At 43.7% G+C, this 20,650-nt stretch overlaps 1 protein-coding gene across 6 annotated transcripts in view; it reads right to left on the bottom strand.

Annotated features, from left to right (window-relative positions):
* The window catches only part of LOC127584213 (NFU1 iron-sulfur cluster scaffold homolog, mitochondrial-like), a 31,122-nt gene extending 16,537 nt beyond the window's left edge, over positions 1-14,585 (bottom strand). Inside the window, exons 1-5 of one of the 6 annotated variants that reach the window (XM_052040823.1) lie at positions 14,444-14,584; positions 13,164-13,267; positions 3,691-3,826; positions 1,432-1,498; positions 639-753 (exon numbers count right to left, since the gene is read on the bottom strand). In XM_052040823.1, coding sequence (XP_051896783.1) covers positions 639-753; positions 1,432-1,498; positions 3,691-3,826; positions 13,164-13,267; positions 14,444-14,484 — 463 coding nt within the window. In that variant the 5' untranslated portion in view covers positions 14,485-14,584. Of the gene's footprint in view, positions 1-638; positions 754-1,431; positions 1,499-3,690; positions 3,827-13,163; positions 13,268-14,215; positions 14,379-14,443 lie in introns of those variants that run through there. The other 5 variants (XM_052040822.1, XM_052040820.1, XM_052040824.1 and 2 more) reach the window with 5 other exon arrangements.
* Between the last annotated feature and the right edge of the window lie 6,065 nt (positions 14,586-20,650).

The following is a 20,650-nucleotide window of genomic DNA, read 5'->3' as shown; positions in this document are numbered from 1 at the left end:
ACAAAGGAGGCCATGGGAAGCCAAGCTAGATGTCTATTTTAGTTATCCCATTAATAGTGCAGTGACGTTTTCAAGCCTTCCGCCTCTCATTGGCAAGGAACTTCCTGTGGTTACCACACCAAATGGTGCTTTATATATCTCAGCGAGGGTCCCACTCCTCACCCAGCCTCTCTCTAACACTTTGATAGAGCTGGTTTATCTGACGTGACAAGGGGAAACGAGGGATCCAAAGACCTGACGTAAACAAGAAAGCACTCTTCCCACACATCCAACAACCCAACCAAACACCCATTCACGGAAATGAGGTGCTTTTCTGAGGGAAAAAAAATCCAATAAAATGTGAAAAGAATTGATACAATGGATTACTTATAGGGGGAAATGGTTAAATTTACACCACTGTTGTGCACAGCAATTATCCATAGATTTTATCCCAACTTGGAATTTCTTGTGTTAAATTTTATGCTTTAGGAATACACATCTTTCAGGAAGACTTGAAGAAGCAGAGATTAAACACAACTGCAATGGTTGGAAAAATTGTTAAAACAAAGACCGAGAGTGCTACTCAAGGAATTGCTACTTGTCGAGGTGTGTCTGTACATCTGGGTGACGCTTCCTGATTGATCAACTGATGCACCCACCTGTATCAGAAGACGGAGCTTCATCTGTCACCACAGGAAGACCCGATGCAAAGAAATCCATGATGGTGGCATACACATCTGGTTTGAGGAGCTTCCACTGCACGTTGTCACCTGCCTGGAGATGTATAGAATAGAATCTTTCAGGAGAGATGTCTCTGTCCCAATTGTACCTGTACTACCTTTTTGTTTGTTCTTTCCTCAAATGTTGCCCCTTTCTCCACCTTGAACTACTTAACTAATCTCTTTTGAAACTAAGCTACTGATGGACCAGCCTTCCAAGACTGTAACTTGTTATCATCGAGTCAAAGAATCACACAACATGGAAACACACCCTTCATCCCACTGAGTCTGCACTGACTATCAAGCACCCACTTACACAAATCCCCCTACTTTCAACTGCTCGTCTACATACTAGGGACAATTTACAGTGGCCATTTAACTTACCAACCTGCACATCTTTGGGGTGTGGGAGGGAATCGGAGCCCCCAGAGGAAACCAATGCAGTCACAAGGAGAACATGCAAACTCCACACAGACAGCACCAGAGGTCAGGACTGAACCCATGTCACTGGAGTTGTGAGGCAGCAGCCCTACTAGTTGTACCACCGTGCTGCCTACATTTGCCTTTGTTTTTGCCAATCATCTTTTGGTTGTTGATCCATTATTAGTTATTGCCCATTGAAAAGTTTCTCTTTACTTAATCTTTCAACACACCTCATGATTTTATCAAATATCTCCAGACTTTTCTGCTCTTTCTACAGAAGGTGGAAGGTGGCAGCACCCTTCATTCTTACCTTGGTGACGGTGATGAAGTCAGGCCCAAAGAAAACTCCCTTCACTCCATCAATTCTGAACAGCTGCCTGGCAAATAAAATGAAAAACATTCAGTTAAGGTAGCAGAATTGCTTCCACTTATTGCCTTATGTTTTCCTGTAACCAGCCATCTGAAAGCTCCATGTTTCATCAATTCTGGCCTCTTGCCCACCTTCCCCACAAACTCCAGCCCGCTTCGATCACATTCCAATACATTCCCTTCCTCTGCTTCATCACCTTTCTCCCTTCTGAAGAACTTTTTAAAGGGACCACTTCCCAGGCTCTCTCCAATTGGTTCAATGACCATTTTAGTCTCTGTATGGTTCTGTATGTGGTTACTTTGTTAAAAGGTGCTCTGCAAAATGCAAGTTGCTATCCATTGGTGCGAAAACTAAAATATATAGCTCATTTCCCATCTCCTCTCACCAACACCCTCAAACCGATGCTTATCTCTTTACTAAAAAAAGTAAATGGAATTAAAATAACTAATTTTACAGCCTCTCCTTTAAGGTCAGACACACATGGCTGCTAGTTTAAATCCCTGTCCTGATGAAGGGTCTCGACCTGAAACATCAACTGCTTATTTCCCTCCATAGATGCTGCCTGACCTGCTGAGTTCCTCCAGCATTTTGTGTGTGTAAATCCCTGTATTAATATTTTGGACCACTGGTCCCACATCAATCAAGCTGCTCCTGTAGTAACTGCTCCTGACACCCAATTTTGCAATCTCAAGCTCTTGTACCAACCGTGGACCAATGGCAGGGCCAGTCTACAGCACGATTCTCTACTTGCAAAACATAAACAGGAGGAAGAGGCCATTTAGCCCCTCAAGTCTTCCCCCCTTCATGTCAACTTTCCCCAAATCCACTGACCTCACCACGAATATACTCAGTGACAGAATATTTGCCGAGGTAGAGAGTTCCAAACATTCAGCTGTCTGCCTGAATAAATTTCTCCTCATCTCAGTCCTAAATGGTTGGATCTTTATCTTGAGACTCTGATCCCTTGATGAATATTTTATAGCCAGAGATATAAAGCCTCTCAATATTTACCTTGTCAACCTTTTATTGGAACATTTCATGAAGATCTCCTTTCAATCACAGATTAATTCAGCACGGGAAGGGACAATCTGCTCCACTGTGCCTGTGGTGGCTGTTTTGAAGGCCAGTTTGTGTTTTCCCCATTTATCTGCTCTTTCTCCATCTCCCTGCAATTTGTTTCTCAAAAGGTAATTGTCTAACTACGTGGAATGTCACCATCCTATCAAGCAGTGCACTCCAAATATACTGTCTAAATGAACACCATATTGTCACTCTCCAATACTTTGTAAATTGCCCTAAAATCTGATTGCCAACTCTCCAGCTGCTAAAAATATTTTGTTTACTCCACAGACACCCCTCAGGGTTTTGAAAACCTCCACCTAATGTCCTCCTCTAAGGAGGACACCACCAGCTTTTCCCACCTATCCGAAATCCTTCAGCTATGGAATTATTCACATGACTTCTGAGTCCTCTACATTCTGTTTAACCCCAGAAAGCCTAAACAGGACACCTTCCCTCCCCCATTACATTGCTAAATCAAGGGGAGTGAAGTCAGAGAAAGATTAACAAATATTGTGGGGATTGCAGGTCAGAATCACAATTTAATTTCTGTCAGTTTTGCCTTGCTGAGGCTTTCCTACCAGAACTGCAATGCCTTTTTGTTGATTGATTCACCAGTCGCAGGTCATGGCTTAAGTACGTGCAACTCATAAATCACATACTCTCGTGCAAGACCAAAAGAACTGACAAATAAGAAAATAAGAGGGGCTGCAATATTTCAACCAAGATTGAAAATAGTCTCTAAACTTTAAATATACATTAACACAAGGAACTGCTTTCAAGCAGCAAGGGATGTGAAGTCAAAGTGGCAGAGGGTAGATGTTGTTGCCCCTGGCTGAGGAGCGAGCCTAGAACGAGCTATCATAATTACTTATAAGGTGCCACTCCCTGTCTTCAGGAGGCATGTCTGTACACCCATCCTTATATTAGACCATTCAATTCACCAGCAATTGTCATTCCAGAGCCCATCTCCAATCTTGGAGCAAGCCAGTCTCCTTTCCACTGTTCTGACTCAAGCGTACCCCTTCTCCCAGTTACACCAGCTCGGCACATGGCTGGCTTCCATTCTCGCTTAAACCATCTCCAGCTCAAAGTTTTCCCTTCAGCCACCCTTAGACTAATGAAGGTGAGGAGCCGCACCTTGCCAACGGGGAGCAGGAGGCACTGCGGGGCGCAGAGAAATCCATGGTTCCTGATTCCAGCACCGGGCAGCCAGGGATAAACTTCAAGCTGTTCGGGTTTGGCGTGTCCTGGGTTTGAATAAACATACTTCTTGCTGTAAAAAGGCAACAAGGCATTTGATTATCACCAGAAAGATCTGCTGATTTACCCACTTTGAACGATGGCATCTCTTCTCACGGGACACAGGGAGTGTAATGGCATGAGTTGGTGCAAGACCATACTGTATAGGTCATAGAAAAAAATCTATGATAGAATAATAGTTATGCAGCACGGGAACTGGCCCTTCAGTGCAACTTGTCCATGCCGACCAAGTCGTTTACCTGAGCCAGTCCCATTTTTCTGTGTATGGCCCACATCCCTCTAAATCTTTCCTATCCATGTACCTGTCTAAATGTCTTTTAAACATTTTAATTGTACCGGCCTCTACAGCTTCCTTTGGCAGCTTGTTCCATATACCCACTAAAAGTACTTTTTACATCCCTCTCAGCCATCCCCAAGTGTTTCACTCCCAATAAATTACTTCTGGAGGTGTAGTCACTATCATAACATACAAAACACAGCCATCTATTGCATACTATGACAATTATACAATGATATGTGTTAGGTGATGATGAGTGAGGTATGGACACCAGGGTTAATTTCCAGAATTATTTTTTAGATATCCACTTGACCATACTGATGGGGCCCGGCTTTAATGTCTCAACTTAAAGGCAATGCCTTGAACAGTGCAGCTTTCTCGTAATGTCAACCTAGGTTTTTCTGATAAAATCTCTGGACTGAGATTCCAACCCCAAATCCTCTTACCAACTACCTGATCGGTGTTCAGGTAGACATGGCCATGCTGGCAGATGCTTTCCATCAAACCTTGAGGAACTAGGACCAGAATCCTCTCGTTCAGCTGATAAGGCATTAGGTTTGTTACGAACAGGCACACCAGCTAGTGACTCTAATGCACCCCCTAGTGGCTGATCAATGATCGGCAGAGGGCCGACATTAAAGTAGGGTTTGTGAGAATTCGGCTATACAGGATTGTACTACCTTATTAATAAATGAAGCAAACATGGGTCCATTTAACATCACAGCTGCAGAGACCAATTAACAAAATAGACAATCAGTAAGTAAGTAGTGAATCAGACTCATAAGTTAATCAAAAAGAGGGGTGCAGCACACGAACTTTGGCTCAAACAAGTAAATCCTTCCCAAAAATCACTATTATTGGATGCCTGGAGTGTGCTGCCAGGAGTGGTGGTGGAGGCAGATACGATAGAGGCATTTAAGAGGCTCTTAGAGAGGTACATGAATGTGCAGAGAATGGCAGATATGGACATTGTGTAGGCAGAAGGGATTAGTTTAGTTAGGTGTTTAATTACTAGTTTAATTAGTAGTTTAATTAGTTTGGCACAACATCATGGGCTGAAGGGCTTGTTCCTGTGCTGTTCTATGCTCTACCAGTTAAATTTGTTATAATTTCTTCTCTTGGCTGATGCCTTTAACACAAATGATTTTATCTCATTCTTGGAAGGCTGTATAAATTGTTCAGCTTTGGCAGGCGAATATTTCTTTAGCTGACATTGAGGAAATCTTCCTGCCTGAGTCATAAAACTGTCTAAAAGTCAAATGATACGCATTCTGGGTATACTATGGCAGAGATCAATGAGATGCCGATATTAAAGAAGGATGCATATAAACACAATTGGCAGCAAGCTAATTACAGGCTCACAAATCTCCACTGTAATGATCTTTCCATGGATCAACACCAACTTGGACTGAATCTGCCATTCTGACCCGACATTATTCCAAGGAATCCCTCAAAGGCTTCATTACACAGATTTGCAAAGCTTAAAATGCATAGGTTACTCGATCAATAGAAAACTTTCTTCAGTCTATGAGCTGAATGAGATTTGGTGTACAGTATATGGCCTTATCTCAAATTATCACTACTTTTTAATTTGGAACTTAAGATTTTACCAGTGCTGTGTGAACACAATTCTGAAAAACATTGTGAACAAACCATCAAAAGGGGCAATGAACCAAAGAAAGCAAAAGGAGAAAAATGCCTGGATTTCAGTAGACTCGGGAACAGTAGACAGTTTGCTGATCATGGTTTCCAGTTTAACATCATAGCAGTAGTAATACTGTAGGAGGAGATACTTAGGGACAGGAAGCATCAAGGGTGAGAAGGGTCAATGGGAACATCGAAGTGTGCCTACATATGCCCTCACATGTGTATATGTTAACAACGTCACCAATCCCCAGATTCAAACCTCGTCCTGTTAGGTCCTCGTGTGCAATGGTCATCCCACGTGAAAACAATATGATATTCAGGACTTGGAAGGTCAGGAAGGTCAGGACCCTAGTGGATAGCCCCAACCACAACAGGGTCTGGGGAACTCAGACACTTTGACACTGACATTGCCACCCTGAGATATGATAAGCAGCAAATGCCACCTCAAAGAGCAAGGCGATGGCCACACTTCCTTCTGGAAACGTAAACCAGAAGAGGGATGCTGTCCTTGCGGGTTGAACTCTGCCATTAAGAACGAGCGAGTCTAGCATCTCAGCGACTCTGATATTGAATGTCTCATGACCTTCCAGCTCATTCTGACATGGAACCAAGGGGCCAAGGGCATCAGCCCATACGTCCAACCTCGGAAGCTATAAATGTGACCACACAGAACAATTATTCCAACCTTCAAATGACTCTGTCATGCACCACAGGAGATAAACTCATCCTCCTGGACAACTTCAATGCATAGGTCCAAATAGACACAGCTGTTTGGCAAAGCACGACCATCAAGGAAGAAGTTGGGAAAGCAAACTACAGAGTCCTACACCTGATAAAGTGCTTGGAGTACAGTCTTGTCATAAACAAAACCCTGCTTCATGGCAAGCATGAGACTTCATGGCAACACCTTTGATCCAGACGATGATACAAGCTAACAGCTACCAGAGTCTTAGCAAGAGAGACTGCAAGGATGCCCACATCACCCACACTGTGACAGGTACTGTTGACTGTCGGGCTCCTCTCAGACAGCACATCACAACCTGTTGACCCAAATGGCAGCCACAGAGTTTCCACAGCCTGTGCACTACCTGTGAAGAGATTTATGGGATTTCTACTAGATGTTGGAATGGATTTGGCAAGGAGATCCAGGAGGTAATAAACCGCACAACTTAAATGGCCTTGCACTGAAAATCCCATCGTAGCCCCAAGGGAAAGCAATGGTTCTACGGGAACCTGAAGAGCAATGTCTGATGGAAAACCCAGGACCTCGGGAACAGATGGTGGGTGGAAAAATCATAGGTGGCCCTGCAATTTGCTGAGAACCATAACACACACGGATTCTTCAGTAGTGTCAATGCCACTGGCAGCTCAATACCCAAAGTCCCAGAGACACAAGAAAGTACAGATGCTGGAATCTGGAGCAACAAACGATCTGCTGGAGGAACTCAGAAGGTCGAGTAGCATCTGATGCAGGATTTCAACTTGAGACATCAACAATTCCTTTACCCCACAGACGCTGCTCGAACCTCTGAGTTGCTCCTGCAGGTTGTTGACACAAAGGCCTAGCCCGCTGAGAGCCAAGAATGAAACACAGCTTATCAAGGATCTGCTGGAGGGAACGTTTGAAAGATCCCCTCGACAGAAGTAGGATTGACTTCAACCCAGGGCAAACTATCCTCTCCGCCTCATCTCTGACAAGAAGTCAAAATGGCTGAACAACTAGGCCTTGGGAATAATTGATATCCTTGCTTGAGCTCTAAAACATGACAGAAAGGAAGCTCAGTTACATATTCCTGACATCTAGTCCCACGTCTGGGAAAAGGAGGATGTGCCAGGAGGTTGCAGAAAGGCCATAAACGTTAATATCTTCAGGAAAAGAGACAAATCTGATTGATTTACGAGGGGTCTCCAGAGAAAGTCATCGCGAGGTCCTCCCTGACAGCCTTCTCAGTGGCTAAAGAGTTGCTCTCCCAATCCCAATCACCAAGGATTCTATCCACCTCATGGACATGATGGTAATCAGTGCCCTGATAAAAGGAGGATATAACCTCTCCTGTTGTTGTCTCAGCAGCATTTAATTATTTGCTCAGGTTTCACTGTCTTAGCAGCAGAGAAGACAGAACGCACCAGAGGAGTTGCAGGTCTGCCAACACCCTGGGCAGGTGCCAACTGCTGTGCTTCATGCAGACCCAGAGAGATTAATCACAGGTTACATCTGCAGAGGAAATTTCAGTCACCAAGTATGGTTCAGACTGTTCTGAAATGACAATTAACATTTCCAATTCAATGTGCTTTTAACGCAAATGTCGATGAGACTGCTCAGAGGAGATGGAGAGTCTGATGGAAACAGAACTGGATCAGCAGTTAAAGACGCAGGAGCTGGAGGATGACTCAGCATCGACTGCTCACAGTAATTAACTTCTCTCAACCAGACTGGGACACCCATGGGAGGTGGGACCATTTAGATATCATCAGCACTTAATTAAAATATCTCACAGAATCACAAATTTGCATAGTCATCACGCTTGCTGGCTCTTTGAAAGAAGAGCTGTTTTTCTTTATCGGTAAACCTGTGACTTCCTCATCCTCCACACCTGACTAACTACCTACCACAATTAATTATGCTTTCAGCTTTTACTTCTTAGGTATACTGTTCCAGTTCCCGACCTCTCAATGGAAAAATTTCACTCCATCTCGCCTCTGAACCTCTTATCAATAAATCTATATCTTTGCATACTGACCAACTCACCAGGTGGAACATCAATGCCGTTCCTCACTTGAAAACTTGTTGGATTGGTCTATCTGGATGGCACACAACAAAAAGCCTTTCACTGTAATTTGGTACTTGTGACAATAACAATCCAATTCTATTCTTTAAATTCTCTCATGTTAAATTTCAATTTTCATAAAGGAACTGGAACCAGAATAAAATTTACAAAGAATGGTGACTTGATGTCAAATAACTAGAGCCAAAGATGATCTTTATGGAGGGAAATCCTAAGGGGATACAAGTCCAAAAAACGTGGCCAACAATAATGACTGCCGCCTTGTGCTGACTAGAGTCCCTTTCTTTTACTTAACCTACTCTGCTTCATCCCTGTCAATTTTAAGTAGCTGAAATGTCTGCAATATTGAGAGCTGATATGACAACAGAAAGATGCGTTTAAGGCGCAGCTAAATTAAAATTTGCAACATTAAAAGGAAAAGAAGGATGTGCTGATCGGGAAGATGAAATGGGGTGAAGGGGAGTGTGGAGCAGAGTCACTTGGCCTGAATGGCCTGTTCCTGTGCTGCAAAATTCCATGTCGTTCTCCACCTTGTTTATCTCCCCCCAACCCACCAACCTCCTCCACTTCTGAATTCCTCCTCCCTTGTACTGCAGTCAATGACTTTTGTCAGTTAGAGCTCTAAGAAAGGGAATAAATCTCAAGACATTGAAGATGTTGCAGTTCCTTGTGGTGTATCCAGATAACTTGTGCTGGCAGCAGAAGTGACCACAGGGTAACCTCACCTTAGCCTTTGCTTGAGGTCACAAGTGCAACTTCCAACATGATATAGAGAGAAACAGACAGTTTCAGGCCACATGGCACCCCAAGTCTGTGCTGCCATTCAAGGAGTTCATGACTGATTTGATCTTGGCCTCCAATCCACTTTCCTGCCCATTCTTGATACCCCTCTACCCAACCACCCCACACACCTGTCCACTTTGGTCTTGAGTACATTCAGCAATCCAGCCTCCATAGGTAGAAAATTTCAGACTTACAGCCCTCTTGGATGAAATTCCTCCCCATCTCCATCTTAATTGGATGGCCTGTTGTTCTGAAACCATTCCCTTAGTGCTAGATTCTCTGATAAAGGGAAACACTTGCCCAGTATCTATCCTTCCAAGTGCCCTCAGAATCAATTGTGTTTTAATAAGATCAGCTCTGATTCTTCTAAACCCTTTCGAGTACAGGTCCAGTCTTCCCTTCCAAGGTAATGCTTTCATTCCAAGAATCAACCTAGTGAACCTTCTTTGAACTTTCTCCGATGTAAGCCTATCACTCCTTAAACAAGATGGCCAAAAGAGCTTTGCAGTACTCCAGCTATGGCTCACTGATGCCCTGTCCTGTTCTAGCATGACTTCTCTACTTGCATATCCCATTCCTTTTGCAATAAAGTTCAATGTTCCATTTGCTGTATCTGTGCACGAACTTTGTGTTTTATGTACAAAGACACCAAGATCCTTTCATACAGCAGCATTTTTCTGAACTCCAGTGAATTCAGACCAATCTCTCCTCATAGAGGAGCTCCCTCCTTGCAGGAACTTAGTGAAGAGTAATCAATAAACAGAATAGTCATTAAATTCTTCCCCCTCCCTAACCCAACAGTCGACGTTTCGGGTCGAGACCCTTCATGGGAACTGGAAAGGAAGAGGGCAGAAGCCAGAATTTTAAAAAAGGTGGGGGGGAGGGGGAGGGGCAAAAGCTGGCAGGTGATAGGTGAGTCCAGGTGAGAGGGGGAAGGTAGGTAGGTGGGTGGGGGTGGCGGGGGTGGAATGAAAGGCAATGATACAAGCTGAGGGGTGATAGGTGGAAGAGGCAAAGGGATGAAGAAGGAGGCATTCAGTACAACAATAAACCATGGAATAAAGGTTAGGAGGTGGGGAATGAGAGGGAGGTGATGGGCAGGTCATGAGGACGGGGGAGGGGAAAGGGAAGGGGTGAGGGGGCCACAGGAATGAAGGAAAAGGGGGAGAAAAGGGGAAAACAGAGGGGAGTGCTTACTGGACGTTAGAGAAATCGACGTTGATGCCGTCAGGTTGGAGACTCCCAAGGCGGAATAGGAGGTGTTGCTCCTCCAACCTGCATCTGGCCTCAATGTGGCAGTGGAGGAGGCCGTGGATAGACATATCCGTATGGGAGTGGGAAGTGGAGTTGAAGTGGCTGGCCACCAGGAGATCCTGGCTGTTGTGGTGGACGGACTGAAGGTGCTCGACGACGCGGTCACCCAATCTGTGTTGGGTCTCACCAATACAGAGGAGGCCACAACGGGAGCACCGGATGCAATAAATGACAGCCTTGGATTCACAGGTGAAGCGCTGCCTCACCTGGAAGGAATGTTTAAGGCCCTGAATGGTGGTGAGGGAGGAGGTGTAGGGACAGGTGTAACACTTTGAACACCTATCACCTGCCAGTTGTGCTCCTCCCCACACCCCACCTCCTTTTTATTCTGGTTTCTGCTCTCTTCCTTTCCAGTCCTGATAAAGGGTCTTGACCAGAAATGTTGACTACTTTTTCCCTCCATAGATGCTGCCTGACCCGCTGAGTTTCTCCAGCATTTTGTGTGTGTTGCTTCAGATTCCAGCATCTGCAAAATTTCTTGTGTCTAACCCAACAACGCAGGTGGCAACTGTACAATCTTTGCTTACATCAGTTTATCCTTGGCTCAGTAGGTGGTACACTCATCTTTAAGTTGGAAGGTTGTGGATTCAAAGCTCATGAGAGATTTGAGCAGAACAATAAAGGCTGAAATTTTAGCACAGTATGGCATAGATACTGTACACAATACATCAGAGATACCATTCTGAGATGAAGAATTGAGAAGTTTTCATCCATTATTCATCCTTCAACCAATATCACAGACTGACTACTTATTGCCATTTAATGAACAAAGAAATTTGGCATGTCCCCTTTGATCCTCACCAATTTTTATAGATGCATCATAGAAAGCATCCTATCTGGATGTATCATCTCTTTGGTGTGGCAACTGCTCTGCCCGAGATCACAAGAAATTGCAGAGAGTTGTGGACAGAGCTCAGCACATCACAGAAACCAGCCTCCCTGCCACAGACTCTGTCTACACTTCTTGCTGCCTTGGTAAAACAGCCAACATAATCAAAGACCCACCCACCCCGGACATTCTCTCTGCTCCCCCCCTCCCATCGGGCAAAAGATACAAAAGCCTGAAAGTACGTACTGTAGCGACCTACCTTCGAGGCAAGTGAACTGGCTCCGAGAACGGAGCACGTGCCGGCAGGAAGGCCGGCTACAAAATGGCGCCAGGCCTTCTTCTTCGACAGTAGGAGAGAAAGCCCGCGCGTGGGAAGAGTTGGTGACGTATTGCGGGCGTCACTTCCGCCCGGAGAGGGCGGGATCCGTAACGGGTTTAAAAGCTAGTGCGGGAAGTTGGAAAATAAATCAGTCTCGAGTTCAGACCTCTGAGTGCGTGTTTCATTCTTAGCTCACTGCATAGCACCTCGCTACAGTACCACCAGGCTCAAGGACAGCTTCTATCCCAATGTTATAAGACTATTGAATGGACCTCTTGTACAATGAGGTGGACTCTTGACCTCACAATCTACCTCATTATGACCTTGCACCTTATTGTCTGCCTGCACTGCACTTTCTCTATAGCTGTAACGTTTTATTCTGTATTCTGATATCAACATCGATTTCTCTAACTTCCAGTAACACCTCCCCTCTTCCCCCCACTTTTTGTTTCTTTTCTTTTTCCCCCTCCCTCCTGTTTTCCCTCATTCCTGTGGCCCCCTCACCCATTCTCTTTCTCCTCCCCCACCCTCATGACCTGCCCATCTATTCCCCACCTCCTTCCCTTTATTCCATGGTCCACTGCTCTCTCCTACCGAATTCCTTCTTCTTCAGCCCTTTGCTTCTTCTACCTATCACCTCGGCTTCTTACATCACTCCCTTTCATCCCCCTCCTCCACCCACCTACCTTCCCCCTCACCTGGACTCACCTCTCACCTGCCAGCATGTGCTCCTCCCCCTCCCCTGACCACCTTATTCTGGCTTCTGCCCTCTTCCTTTCCAGTCTTGATGAAGGGTCTTGGCTCAAAACGTTGACAGGTTATTTCCCTCCATAGATGCTACCTGACCTGCAGAGTTCCTCCAGCATTTTGTGTGTTGCTCCAGATCCCAGCATCTGCAGAATCTCCTGTGTCTCCAATCTGTTATCGCTTTTCCCTTGTACTACCTCAATACACTAATGTGATGAAATGATCTATATGGATGGCATGCAAAACAAAGTTTTTCACTGTATCTAGGTACATGTGACAAAAATAAACCAAATTTACAAACCCTCATTACAGCTGGTGCAATGTGCTTTAGGATAGTAGATTAGTAGATTTCTCAAAGGGAGCTTTCTTCCCAGAGGCCCACCTGACCTGCACCTTGACCCAAAGAACCAATTAAGCAAGGACAACTGATTTCCTCCCAGATGGGTTTCTCTGACAATCCAGTAGTTTTTGGTCAGCATCACTGATAATATTTTTAAATTAAAGATCAATAATTAACTAAATTCTAATTAATTAACAAAATCCTACTTTGGTTCACGTCCCCAGATTGTTCATTCCAGTCCTCAATTACTTGTCAAGGAATACAAGTTCTAAGTTACAAGACCATCTCGAGTGTTTTACATAGCTTACAGGGAACAAAAGATGAAGGTGATGATTGTAGAATTTTTTGACATCCCACTCTATTCCATTGCTTGGTGTAATATAAATGTTTCACTTGTTGCCCCGAGTGTATCCTGAAAAATAATAAGTAATAAATTAACAGAGCAGTAATACATCCTAAACTCCAACTCTCTGCAGTGGAAAAAAGTCAATGAGCTTGAAAGGAAACAAATGCAATTACTGCATGTATTTGTACCCAATGCATGAGATACATTTTTGTACGAGATTTGTGGCAACCTTGCTTTGTTAGTCCATTAACAACTCAAAAGTGCTAATGTAAGTTAACACATCTATCTTTGACTCCGTGCTGTATCCTTAGAATTCTTGTGTTTTCATCCCCAGTTATGAAGCCAACAAATGCGCAGAATTAGAGAAAAAGAGAAGAAAATGGAAAGAGAGGCAGCAACAAGCAAAGCCCGATCTGCCATCTGGAACTACCTGTCCTGAATGCGGGAGAACTTTCAGAGCCAAGATTGGGCTCATAAGCCACTTGAGAGCCCATAAATAAATCAATGGAATAAAGATCATCATCCTCGACCTCGAGGGATAGCCACGACAGATGGCTCAGTTGGTCCCATTGTCTTCCACGTTAGAATGTTCACACTCCAGAGGCTTGAACCAAAATAATCTAAACTGACACTTGGTGCGGTCCTGCGGGTAATACTATTTGAACCATCTGCTACTTCAGGTGGATGTAAAAGATCCCCTGGCACATTCTGAAGAATAATGATGTTAATCCCGGCCAACATTTTTTCCTTATTATCATGTTGCTGTTTGAGAGAGTCTGTTTGTAAGCTTGGCTGCCACATTCCCCGCATTACAACATCCACAACCAGCACTTTGTTAGTGTGTTATTGTTTGGAAAATATTTGGCGAGGGTTTTTGGGATGGATGGGTGATGTTAAGACTTCTATTCATTTACTCCATGAACACCAGCCTCTTGGGCCAAAGAATCGATTATTCTAGACACTATCTTATAAAAGTAGTATTGCAATCTAAATCAAATATTAAAAAATGCGTACATTTACGAGAAGTACAATTTCTTTGGCAGACTTCAGTGGAAAGTCTGCAGTCGTTTCTATAATGGACCAAGGTCTCTTTGCCCAGTCTTATCCCTGCAGGTCTTTAAAGTGCACGTAGGTTATCGATAGGCAGATGTGTGCATATTTCCCGCTGTTACCTGGCAGGGAATGGTATTTCTACAGATGTTCAGCCGTGCTTTAGGGCCCAGGTAACAGCCACAGACTCACCTTGAAGCCAGGAGCCAGCCTGCCTGCCTCACCGCCGCCATCTTTCATAAAGGCAGCCCAGGTACCTCCTTTAAGCTGTCTACCGAAAGCGCCCACAGTTGTTGCTCTTCATTTATCAAGGAAGCCTGTGTAATGATATTCCTCGCCTTTCACGTTATTCAAAAATTTAAAAATAATGGTCTTAAAGCGTTTATTTTATTTACTTGTGCAAAAGCACGCCGGCAAAGCAGGGGACTCCATTCCAAACCGCAGATAGGGCGGTTTCTGGTGACGCAGATTCCGTCTTCGGCGGAAAAAAGACCTCGGAGAAAGAAGGTTCGGATGTACAGTGAATCCTGGAAACGGAAATTGCTGAAAATACTCAGATCAGGAAGTATCTGTGCAGATGGAACCAGTCTTAATGCTTCAGACTAGAAATCTCATGCCAGAACCAAAAAACTTCAGTAAACCAAGTTTAACTGAAGACACAGAGATGGAAAACTTGCAAGTAGAAGGGCAAGTGAGCGAAGAAAAGAATGAAAGATACAATGGTAAGATCCTGGCCAGCTTTCCCGCTTCCTGCTCTGACCCAGAGCTGGAAAGTTTCGTCTGCTTTGCTTCAGATTTACATCCTTTCTTCATCTACACATTGATTTAACCATTGTTTCCTCTTACTCGGCTCCAGAAATGGAGATAAAAACGTTTACTATAAACCCACATATTACAAGAAGCAAATTATGAACAATGACCAACTGCATTCTCTCATTTCTCCGTTTTGACTTCAGATAATACCACGAAACATAGCAGCATTTCCACTGAGCATTTCTCCTTTCAGCCAAGGATTGTTCAGTTACAGGGCCAATCATCCCATTGTATTGTATCCCAAACAACACTCATCCCATTGTATTCTGTTCTCCAGTTCCAGAACTACAATAGATTTTCTGAAAACACAAGAGATTGCAGATGCTGGAATCTGGAGTAACAAACAAAATGCTGGAGGAACTCAGCGGGTCAGGCAGCATCTATGGAGAGAAATGGATAATCTACGTTTACCATTTACCATAATTTCTGTCACCTCCTTCCATATTCCACTCCTTCAAGTACAAGGCGACACTTTCATCACCAATGTGTTCCTGCACGTTTAAGAAATACATTTTCTCTTTCACCTCCTCCCTTTCTCTAATCCAAGACCCAAACTTCTTTGCAATATTTTATTTTCTTCACTTTAATAGACCACATTCACTTTGCTTGATGTAGTCCCTTATTAACAAAATCCAATGAAAGTAAGAGAAATGGATTTTCTGCACACTTCTGTTCAGTTTGCAAGAATCACAGCAAATTCTAGTCACCTGCGATTTTAATTGTCTCTCCCCTTTATTCCCTGAGATCGCTTCCTTGCTCATTGCTACAGAACTTGAGTGATAGCATCTTACCTTTCGAATCAGAGTCAGACAACACAGAATCACATCCTTTAGCACATCATATCCATGCTGACCAAGTACCTATCCATACTAAACCCCTTTACCAGCACTTGGTCCATGGCCTTCTGTGTGTTGGCAATTCAAGTCCTTGTCTAGATACTTCTTAAAATGTTGTGAGAATCTGTGCCTCAGGCTGTGTGTTCCAGATTCCAACTACTCTCTGCATGAAAAAGTTCTTCCTCAGATCCACTCTAAACGTCTTACCCCTTACTCTAAAGCTCTGCCCTCTAGGTATCTCAGCAATGGGGAAAAGTTTTCGACTATCTGTGTGTACTTCTGCTAAGTGAGAAGTCATATGCTTTGGAAGAATGAATTTGAAGGTGGAGTACAAGGTTAATAGCAGGATTCTTAGCAGTGTGGAGGAACAGAGGGATCTTGAGGTCAAAGTCCATAGATCCCTCAAAGTTGCCACGCAAGTTGATAGGGTGGTTAAGGCGGCATACGGTGTGCTAAGATTCATTAGTCGGGAGATTGAGTTCAAGAGCTGTGAGGTAATGTTGCAGCTCTATAAAACTCTGGTTTGACCACATTTGGAGTATTGTGTTCAGTTCTCGTCACCTCATCATCAAGGAGGATGTGGAAACTTTAGAGAGGGTGCCGAAGAAATTTACCAGGATGCTGCCTGGATTAGAGAACATGTCTTATGAGGAAAGGTTGAGCGAGCTAGGGCTTTTATCTTTGGAGCGACACAGGATGAGAGGTGACTCGATAGAGGTGTATAAGATTATGAGGGGCATAGATAGAGTGGACAGCAAGCACCTTGTCCCCAGGGTGGCAATGGCCAATACCAGAGGACATCAGTTTAAGGTCAGACGAGGAAAGTTTATGGGAGATGTCAGAGGTAGGTTTTTTTTACACAGAGAGTGGTGGGTGCCTGGAACGCACTGCCGGGGGTGGTGGTAGAGGCTGATACAATAGGGACATTTAAAAGACTCTTAGGAAGCATGGGCTGTGTAGGAGGGAAGGGTTATATTGATCAGGGAGTAGTTGTTTATATAGGTCAGTACAACATCGTAGGCTGAAGGCCCCACACTGTGCTGTGCTGTGTTCTATGCCCCTCATGATTTTGTACACCCCTATCTGTTTCCCTCAGTTCCTCCGGTCCAGGAAAAACAAATCCGGCCGGTGTAGTATCTCCTCATAACTTAAACGTCCGTCCCAGGCAACATCCTGGTGAATTTCCTCTGCACCCTTGAATGCAATCACATCCTTCCGATAGTATGGCAACAGTACACAGTACTGCAGGCTGTGACCGACCCAAATGTTTTATAAAGTTGTACCGCAACCTCAGTGCTTTTCTATTTTATATACTGGCCAATGAAGGCAAGCATCCCATATGCTTTCTTCATCACCTTATCTACCTATCAGGAAGCAGCTATCTTACACCAAGGTCTCTCTGTTCCTCAATTCTCCCGAAGATCCTACCATTCAGTGTGTACATCCTACCCTTATTAGTCCTCCCAAAATGCATCACTTCAGTTATCAGAATTAAATTCCATCTGGCATTGCTCTGCCCAATTTACCAACTGATCAATTTCACCCTGTAGCCTACAACTATCCTCATCAATATCACCGATGTTTGTGTCAGCTGCAAATCTGAATAGTCATAACTTCATATCCAAATTGTTAATATACAGTGGCATGCAAAAGTTTGGGCACCCCTGGTCAAAATTTCTGTTACTGTGAATAGCTAAGCGAGTGAAAGATGATCTGATTTCCAAAAGGCATAAAGATAAAGATGACACATTTCTTTAATATTTTAAGCAAGATTACTTTTTTATTTCCATCTTTTACAGTTTCAAAATAACAAAAAAGGAAAAGGGCCCAAAGCAAAGGTTTGGGCACCCTGCACGGTCAGTACCTAGTAACACCCCCTTTGGCAAGTATCACAGCTTGTAAACGCTTTCTGTAGCCAGCTAAGAGTCTTTCAATTCTTGTTTGGGGGATTTTCGCCCATTCTTCCTTGCAAAAGGCTTCTAGTTCTGTGAGATTCTTGGCCGTCTTTTGAGGTCTATCCACAGATTTTCGATGTTGTTTAGGTCAGGGGACTGTGAGGGCCATGGCAAAACCTTCAGCTTGTGCCTCCTGAGATAGTCCATTGTGGATTTTGAGGTGTGTTTAGGATCATTATCTGTTGTAGAAGCCATCCTCTTTTCATCTTCAGCTTTTTTGTTTTACAGATGGTGTGATGTTTGCTTCCAGAATTTGCTGGTATTTAATTGAATTGATTCTTCCCTCTACCAGTGAAATGTTCCCCGTGCCACTGGCTGCAACACAAGCCCAAAGCATGATCGATCTACCCCTGTGCTTAACAGCTGGAGAGGTGTTCTTTTCATGAAATTCTGTACCCTTTTTTCTCCAAACATACCTTTGCTCATTGCAGCCAAAAAGTTCTATTTTAACTTCATCAGTCCACAGGACTTGTTTCCAAAATGCATCATGCTTGTTTAAATGTTCCTTTGCAAACTTCTGACACTGAATTTTGTGGTGAGGACACAGGAAAGGTTTTCTTCTGATGACTCTTCCATGAAGGTCATATTTGTGCAGGTGTCGCTGCACAGTAGAACAGTGCAGCGCCACTCCAGAGTCTGCTAAATCTTCCTGAAGGTCTTTTGCAGTCAAACGGGGGTTTTGATTTGCCTTTCTAGCACTCCCACGAGCAGTTCTCTTGGAAAGTTTTCTTGGTCTTCCAGACCTCAACTTGACCTCCACCATTCCTATTAACTGCCATTTCTTAATTACATCACGAACTGAGGAAATGGCTATCTGAAAACACTTTGCTATCTTCTTAAAGCCTTCTCCTGCTTTGTGGGCATCATTTATTTTAATTTTCAGAGTGCTAGGCAGCTGCTTAAAGGAGCCCATGGCTGCTGATTGTCGGAACAAGGTTTGAGGAGTCAGGGTATTTATAAAGCTTTGAAATTTGCATCACCTGGCCGTTCTAATGATGACTGTGAACAAGCCATAGCCCTAACAAGCTAATGAAGGTCTGAGACCTTGGTAAAAGTTATCTGAGAGCTCAAATCTCTTGGGGTGCCCAAACTTTTGCATGATGCTTTCCTTTTTTCACTCCAAAATTGTACAAAACAAAAATAATACACTAATGTTGCTTAAAATGTTGAAAAGAATGTTTCATCTTTAACTTTATGACTTTTGGAGATCAGTTCATCTTCTACTCACTTAACTATTCACAGTAACAGAAATTTTGACCAGGGGTGCCCAAACTTTTGCATGCCACTGTATATACAAACATTAAGGGTTCCAGCATTGATCCCTGTGTTTCACCGTTGGTCACAAACCCAATGACAAAAACGACTCTCCACCATCATCCTCCGCTTCCTGTTTCCAAGGCAGTTTTGGATCCAATTTGCCAAGTTGCCCTGCATTCCAAGGGATCTAACCTTTTGGATCAGTCTCCCACGTGGGACTTTACTGAAGTTCATGTTGACTACTTTAACTGCAGTGCCTCATCAACACATCTTGTTATCTCCTTTTTAAAACAAAATCAATTAAATTGGTCAGATAGGATCTCCCCTGAACAAAGCAATTCTACCTTTGATTAATCCCTGCCTTTCCAAGTGCGGATTAATCCTGTCCTTCAGAATTTTTTTCCAATAACTTTGCTGCCATTGACAGTAAACTCAAAGGCCTGTAATTACCTGTCTTATTCCTGCTTCCCTACTTGAAAAAGGGTACCACATGCGCTGTCCTCCAGTCATCTGGTACCTCACCTGTAGCCAGCAAAGATATAAGAATCTGTCACAAGATACAATAGCAATGTTGAAGAGGCATTTGGACAGATACATGAACAGGCAGGATGAAATAAGAGGGATACAGACCATGTGTAATCTCCTCCCTTGAGCCCATGGCAGGTGGGGATACATTTCATCAGTCCCTTGGGATTTATCCACCTTTTAGTTTGCTAAGACACAACTCCTTTTAATGCCAACATGTTTTGAAATTTCACTGACCCCTCCATGAATTCTCCAATTGCATTATCCCTCTGCTCAGTTAATACACATAAGAAGTGTCCATTTAAGACCTCACCTGCGTTCTCTGGCTTCAATGCACAGATTGCCGTTTTGGGCCGTAATTGGCCCTATTCTTTCCCTGGTTGCCCTCTTGCCCTGAATTCACTTATAAAATGTTTTGGGATTTTCCTTGATCTTGTCCGCCAGTAATAATTTATGCCCCTCTTTGCCCTCCTAATTTCCTTTTTAAGCATCCCCTTGCACTTTATTTACTCCTGAGAAGTCTCTCCTGTTTTCAGTCCTCCACACCTGTCATACACTTCCTTGCTTTTTAATCCAGCCCTCAATATCCCTTGGATGACCGGTCACCTTTAATGGGAACACCTTGGCACATTGCAACCTTTGGATTCAGCTTCTCAGGTCTTCACAACTGAGCCCGTTATTTTGGACAGCAGTTGTCGATAATTCCATCACTTCCATTTGCAACCACTCAACGTCCATTTGTTTCTTTCCTTGTCCCACCACCACCCGTCTTTTGTTAAGCAAAGTGAAAACTGTGGATGTTGGAACTTTGAAATAAAAAAACCTTCTGCGAGTCTGAGGGGCAACCTGATAGAAGTGGAGAAAATTGCGATAGGCATAGATAGGGTAGATGGTCAGAGTCTCTTTCCTGGGGTGGAAATGTCAAATACTAGAGGGCATAGGTTTAATGTGAAAGAGGGAAAGTTTAAAGATGTGCGAGGCAAGTTTTTGTTTACACTTAGAGAGTGGTGGAT

This window comes from Pristis pectinata, chromosome 29 (genome assembly GCF_009764475.1).
Source record: "Pristis pectinata isolate sPriPec2 chromosome 29, sPriPec2.1.pri, whole genome shotgun sequence".
NCBI lineage: Eukaryota > Metazoa > Chordata > Chondrichthyes > Rhinopristiformes > Pristidae > Pristis > Pristis pectinata.
This window is presented reverse-complemented; position numbering and strand designations above follow the sequence as displayed.